The 6,866-nt window shown below is 38.0% G+C and overlaps 1 protein-coding gene across 3 annotated transcripts; it reads left to right on the forward strand.

Moving 5' to 3' along the window:
• Positions 1 to 230: 230 nt before the first annotated feature.
• Positions 231 to 6,529, forward strand: ston1 (stonin 1). 3 transcript variants are annotated; one of them, XM_065250646.2, is made up of 4 exons: positions 231 to 360; positions 3,020 to 4,915; positions 5,609 to 5,811; positions 5,930 to 6,528. In XM_065250646.2, exons 2-4 carry the CDS (start codon positions 3,088 to 3,090, stop codon positions 5,993 to 5,995), a joined length of 2,097 nt encoding a protein of 698 aa, XP_065106718.1. In that variant the 5' UTR covers positions 231 to 360; positions 3,020 to 3,087; the 3' UTR covers positions 5,996 to 6,528. The 3 variants fall into 3 exon arrangements, with proteins under 3 accessions (XP_065106718.1, XP_065106707.1, XP_065106729.1); XM_065250635.2 differs by having other exon boundaries at positions 336 to 431; positions 5,930 to 6,529; XM_065250657.2 differs by lacking the exon at positions 231 to 360 and adding an exon at positions 373 to 2,575.
• The last annotated feature ends 337 nt before the right edge of the window (positions 6,530 to 6,866 follow it).

The raw sequence follows: 6,866 nt of genomic DNA on the forward strand, positions 1-6,866 counted from the left end.
AAGCCAAATCAGTGAGATTTCACAATTTCTTCAGACAAATATGTTTTAAAGTCTTTTGAGATTTTAAGTAGAGACTAAACTTGACACGTGGATCAAGTCAGATAATAAATGTAAACATAAGAGAAATCATCCCGTACGGGCCTCTACCCGTTAACTCAGTCGGAATTGGGTATGACGTTGATCGGTAACGGTCCAATAGCAAATGCTTGTCTTATGAATATTAATCAGCTGTTAGCCATACTAGGACTTCTAAATCCGCTTCCCGTTCGGGATGTTTGGATGGAATCGCGTCCGCTCCACTTATTTCTGCCATTTTGAGGAAAAACGGTCTGCTGTGAATTCTTTCTCTGAAACGATGAGGTAACGTTAAGCAAATATCATGCTAATATGTCTACCGTTTCTAGCTGTACATCAGTTGTTTGCGGTGTTTGGTAAGTTTAAAGTTAAACAAAGAACTAACGTTAGACAATAAAGCAGAACGGGCGGAATCAGATTTTTACAGCGGGTTAAACGATTATAAAAACAAAAATGGATAGGTTTTTGATATAGTTTTGTAGACTGAGTTTCTCTATACATCACATTCTGATGAAAGATATTCACAGTACGTTAAATCTGCTTGTTTTTTATATAAATTGTTAGGGTTATATTTTTTAGTTGTGTGTTATGCTGCTGTAAATCGCGGGCGTCAAGTAATAATACAAAGCAAAGTAACTTTACTTTTGAAGTATAAAGTTTTATATTAACCTAAAGTGTGAGTTTTCTACAGATATAAACTGATATAAATATCATATTTTAACTACCATGGTATTTGGATTCACCACAATACTGTACATTAGGAATTGTGATTTTACGCTACATAAACATGAGGAGCTCAGATGCAAAAGCCGCTAAACTCCGTCCAAAATGAAATAATGATGTTAAAGGAGCTGTGTACGTGTAACATTGACCTCTAGCGACTGAACTTGGTATCTAAACTTGGTATAAACTGAAAATATTGGAGATCTCTCTCAGGTTGTCAGACATTTATAACTCAATAACTCAATCTGCGTCTCGTTTCGGAGGTTGCGTGCACCAAAGGTCTCATTTAAGCAACTGTCCCTACCCAAATATCCAGCTATGACAGCATAACTGGTGAGCTGGTTTTAGCTGAAAAAACAGCTGACCCACCAGCTTGATCAGCTTTGCCAGGCTAGGAGGACCACCTTAAACCAGCTACTGCCACCCTAAACCAACTAAAACCAGCTACAAGCTATGTTGGTCTTAGCTGGATTTTTCTGTATGGGGTAATAACTGCCCTGCTGAAAAAACAGCATAAGACCAGCATAATTCCCATGCTGGTTTGGTCACATTCAAAATGTCCTGAAAATGATATGTGAAAAAGAGTGGGAACCCTGTTTTAGGAGTATAAATGTTTTTTATCAGTTTTGTCTTTCTCAGTCTTATATTAGACAATGGGTGCTTCTTAATTCATTTCTTATTTGTGCATCCTTGTTTCCTTTCCTTGCTTGCTTTCGCGAGGACGGAGGAGACGAAGTATTAAGTGAAATGATATCCTCTTTCCTTACTCTCTATATAAAGTTTATTTTCTGTTATCAAATTATCAAGTGCACGAAAACCCCTAAATATTTAATAAAATAAATTAAATACATACCTGAGTTAGAGTTCATTTCCTTACTACATTAAAATAAAGACATTCTTAAAAGTGCTGTAAAATTTATATACAGTATGTGTCTATACCACTGATCATTTATATAGATCAGTGGTTTAAACATAAATATTAAATATGCAGTCTGAAATGAGTTTACATTTACAAAAATTTAATGATTAATAGCAAGATTTATGTGTGTTTAATGATGTGACGATGTGAACGGGGAGGAGATTTATACGTGCCTCAGGTTTAGTTGATAAAACACTTTCGCATATTGAGAAGCACCCAATGTTTAAGTTACACCAGACTTCTCTATTTTAGGAGTTTATTTTGTCCTGCACTGTTCACTATTGGACAATGTGTAAAAAAACATTTTAGATTGCATCAGATTTACTTTGTATTGTTATATAAAACAGTGATTGTTAACTGGTGGGCCTCGTACACAGTGTAGAATACAGACAAATGCATTTTATTTTTATTTTTCAGTTGACAAATCTTGTTATTGTCACATAAGATTGTTCTTATGAATTTATATAAATTAAAATGCTTAGTCAAGATGTCTGATCTAAAAGCCTATTTATATTTGAATATCACAACATCAGAGAATTTTATTTTATTCATATGCAGTAACACTACGTTACTGTATGGATCGTTTTCTGAAAAGAAACCCTGATGTGGGAGACGCCCAAGTAGCAGTGCTTTGCCTTCTGAGAATATATTCCCAGTTATATACTGTTAAAAGATGTCTGTGTCTCATATGACCTTGTTATTTGTACACGGTGTCACTATACAAATCACAACACATCACTGTAATCAATTATTGGGAGCAGTATGCTAGCTGGAGCCATTCACTTCCAGTCTTTGTGCTAAGCTAAGCTAGCGGGGGCTGCATCAGACAGAGTTACAGCACGCACGGAGATGAGAAAGGTATGCATGCACTTATCTAACTCTGGGGGATACTGTGAAACAGCTTAATTCCCAAAATGTGGACATATTCCTTTAAATGCATATACATTTTGTTTCCAGGGGTGCATTCCTAAGCAAAATGCATATTCGGATGGTATTTATAAAATCCTGTGTATGGCCCTGCCACCTATGCGTACTTTTAGCATCTTCATATTGACGCGAAAGTCATTTCACAGTGTTTTTTACACCTTTGTACGGTTAAAATTTTCTGTTATTTTGTGTTCATAGAACTATCATAATTTGGTTAGGTCATGGGTCTCAAACTCAATTTAACTCAATCTTTTTTTCTCCAAATGTGTTTGGGGGGCTTGATAGCTATGAAATATTTGTTTGTTTGTTTGTTTTTGTTTGTTGTTTTTCACGAATGCAAAGCGATTTTTCAAAATGTGACAATATCTTTTTCAGATTACTTCTGTGGCTGTTTTTTCCCTGAGAAAAGCCTTGTGAAAGACATCCTGTTTACAAACAAAACAATGTGCTCCATGAATCATCCATCCAACTGGGTTACATTTGATGATGAAGGGACATCCTTCTCCTCACCCCAGAAACCACTGCTCTCTTCAAACTCAGGTTTAGTACCGCGCCCAAATGGTTTGAAACTTGTTCTCCCTTCCATGGGAAGTGAAACATGGAGCTTCAGCACATCCCTGGAATCCCCATTGTTGGATTTAAGCCTTGACGAAAGCTTACAAGTGCCCAGTAACACTCCCATGTGCACTCCGGTGAAGACAACACCAGCAGGTCAGTCGCCCTTTCATTATGGACTTCAGGATCAACCAGACTATTTTTCAAGCACTTTTACCAGCTTTTCTCCAGGATTTCAAAAAGACCCCAATTCAATCACCCCATCCCAAGATAAATTGGGTCATTTAAACCCTGCCTGGGTAGAAGCCGATCATAAACGACTGTCTCGGAGCTCATCGTCAGACTCTGACTCTGGTCCCGGTTTACCTCGTTTCTTCATCCGTACCAAAGACGGTAACGAGCCGCCCCAGGACCACCCTCAGTACTCCTACTCTTATATATGCCATGAACTTGAACGACTGAGAACAGAAGAGAACGAACAAGAGGCTAATGACGGGAAACTGGACAAAGAGAATTATATTTCAGCTTTAGGGAATATTCAAGGTAAAGAGATGATTAGAACCCCATCCTTTGTTCCTCAAGGATTGTTCCTCAGTCAGAGTAGGCACGGTTGGTCATTGATGCTCAGAATTCCAGAGAAAAAGAACCGCATGTCTTCTCGCCAGTGGGGACCTATATACCTGCAGCTGCTGCCTGGAGCTCTACTACAGTTGTTTTACGAGAAGGGCCTGGAGAAACCCTTCAAAGAATTTCAGCTTCATGCTTACTGCTGCCTGTCAGGTCCCAAACTAGAGAGTTACGGCGAACCGCGCAAGATCGCTACAATGAAGGTTGAGCATGTGTCGTATGTCGAAAGAAAACGCTATCACCCAAAACATGAGGTAACACACGAAGCAGAAGCGGAGCAACTTTTGAAGTTTGGCACCACTGAATATGGTGACATAGAGGACCTGCTGGCGTCTATTGAAGAAGAGCTCATGCGGTTACCAGCAGCGCACCAACAGCACAAACACTATGAAGAACAGGAGCTGTTTTTGGACATCTCTGACCATATCTGGATGCGACAGGATAAAGATGGAGATGTTGTCGAATGCACGTCCATCACACGAATTCACTGCTTAGCTTTCTTGAACGGTGCACCAGAGTGCTTCTTGGCACTGAATGACCTTGGACTTCTTAAACATTCTCCTACGTATGGTTCAGATGATGATGATGAGCCCTGGATGGAGATCACAGATTACCATTTTCACCAGTGTGTAAGAAAAGCAGAGTTTCTACATCAGCGGCTGATTAAATTCTGTCTCCCTGACGCTTGTCGGGTGGAGCTCATGCGCTACAAGACCGCGTCCCTCAATTGCGAGAAATTGCCCCTGTCCGTTAAAGCTGTGGTGACTGTGCAGGGTGCCTGTGTTGAGCTGCAGGTCTTCCTCAATGTCCCATTGAGTTTCCCATCATCTGAAAGAACTTCAGAGACATTCTGTGAAAACATTTCTATGCAGATACCATTTCCAGGTGATTGGGTTAAAGTGCCCAACAGTGGGTCACTGCTGCGACAGAAATCCCTCAAGGCTCGCATGAACAGAAATGCATGCTTGGGCTCGGCACACGTTGCAGAATCTCACTCTGTCATGCAGGTGTCTGTTGGCACAGCAAAATATGAGAATGTGTACGGAGCCATTGTGTGGAGAATTGACAGACTTCCTCAGAAGAATGTTGGTAAGAAAACCAACCAATGTAACACAATATATAACAAAACAATAACACTGATAGATGTTATAATGGATAATAATGTCTTGGTCTGGATTGCAGTAAAGATCTGCCTTTGATTTATGCTTACCTTATCATCATATGCTTGCTGTCGATTGAAACATCCTTATCTCCAAAACGCTACTTTTTAGAAAATGACAAACAATAACACTTTTTTGTTTTACATTTCACACTGGGTTTGTCGTGTATATTGTGGTTTAAATATGGCCAGACACTTGCATGCAGTGGCGTAACCAAAGTGTTTTTAATTATAAGAAAACAATTGTCTATTATACATTATAAAATGTGATGAAGATTTATGAAGTTATAAAGTTTATTGTAGGGATGTAGGCCCTCTCACGATTTCTCATGAAACATTAACCCTTTAGTGATTGTTGAGTATAGAAAATGCTGCACATAATCATTGAGTCAGTTCTTTATTTACCCTCGCATTAAATACAAAGGGGCATCAATACCAATGGTTTTGCAAAAAAGTAAAAGTGATCAAAAATTGAGATATGAGGTTTTCATCAGACAGCGACAATATGCATGATACAGAAGAGTTATAGACAGTCTGTAGATATAGTCGGTGTGTCATGTAATAGATTCGTATATCAGTAAGGGGGTTACTTTAAAGCCTTTGTGATTTGTTTTTTCCCTCAGCTGTGGATCAGCTTCAGTCGTTTGTGTATAAATTGGAACTGGCATCAGATCAGGAGATTCCTGCCGATTGGTTCCCGTTTGTCACAGTTGAGTGTGAGGTTGTCGATGCTGTGGTTTCCCACACTAGGGTGAAGTCAGTGGGCACAGTTTGTGACATTCAGCCCCAGAAACATGTCAACAGCAGAACATACTATCACTGCCAGGTAATGAGAATGCAAACGCAGGACATACGCAGTGTGCTTTTTTATCTAAACTACTGTCATATGAAAATGTCACTGTAATTTATTCAATTCAAATAAATTTGTTTCATTTCAATAAAAGGTGGAAATCCATAAGAAGCTGATTGAGGCCGAATCGCTGAAGCAAACGAGTTGTGCAGCACAGTGATGGAGGATATCTTCAGAAGTAAAAACATCAAAGACTGATGTTGCTTGCATTGATTTTTCAAGCTGTATAGTATATAATTAAACATGTAAAAAGCAATGAATTACAGATTTGCTTTTATTGTAGTATTGTTTTTTTTCCAATTATTTTATAAAGCCTCTGTACTCCAAAGCCTTCATTTCATTAAGTAAATGTATACATTTTATACCGTAAAAATAATGCAACTTTATATTGTTTTCATACAATAACTTTTAAACATTTGTGTTGGTTTAGTAAGTTAGAGTATTGCTGCACTTTACCCCAAGTTCCTAAAAAAATGTAGTTTTAGCAGAAAATATTGTCTATAATGTTTTTTAGCATTATAGTACAGTCATACATTTATGATTTATGCAACTATTGATATGTTTTGATCAATCTTAATTATTATAAGAAATGTATATACTGTATTAAAGGAAAGCAGAATCCTCAGAAACATGTTCTTCTAGAACTGCGTACATATATATGAATAGCTGCTTAAGATTACATACCAAAAAAGTTATTCCTTGTGGTTTAACTGTACATTTAACAACTAAATAAATAAATTATTTATTCTGATCAGTGACTCTTTTATATGACTTCTGGGTGGGTATTCACAAAACATCTTAAGGCTAAAAGTAGCCCCCAAACTTGCTGATTATATTGGGTGTGTCAGTCCTAATTTTAGGGCTCCTACAGGATTTCACAAAGTGTTTTAGTGCTAAAACTAGTTCCTAAATCTGTGAAAAGTTAGGGGTAGTATTAGTAGTAGACTCCTATGTCACTAAGACTAAATCACAGTCAATACTAAAATGGCTGTTACCTTCTTTTCATGTACAAGTTGAGCAGTGTTGGGTGT

This window comes from Paramisgurnus dabryanus, chromosome 20 (genome assembly GCF_030506205.2).
Source record: "Paramisgurnus dabryanus chromosome 20, PD_genome_1.1, whole genome shotgun sequence".
Taxonomy (NCBI): Eukaryota; Metazoa; Chordata; class Actinopteri; order Cypriniformes; family Cobitidae; genus Paramisgurnus; species Paramisgurnus dabryanus.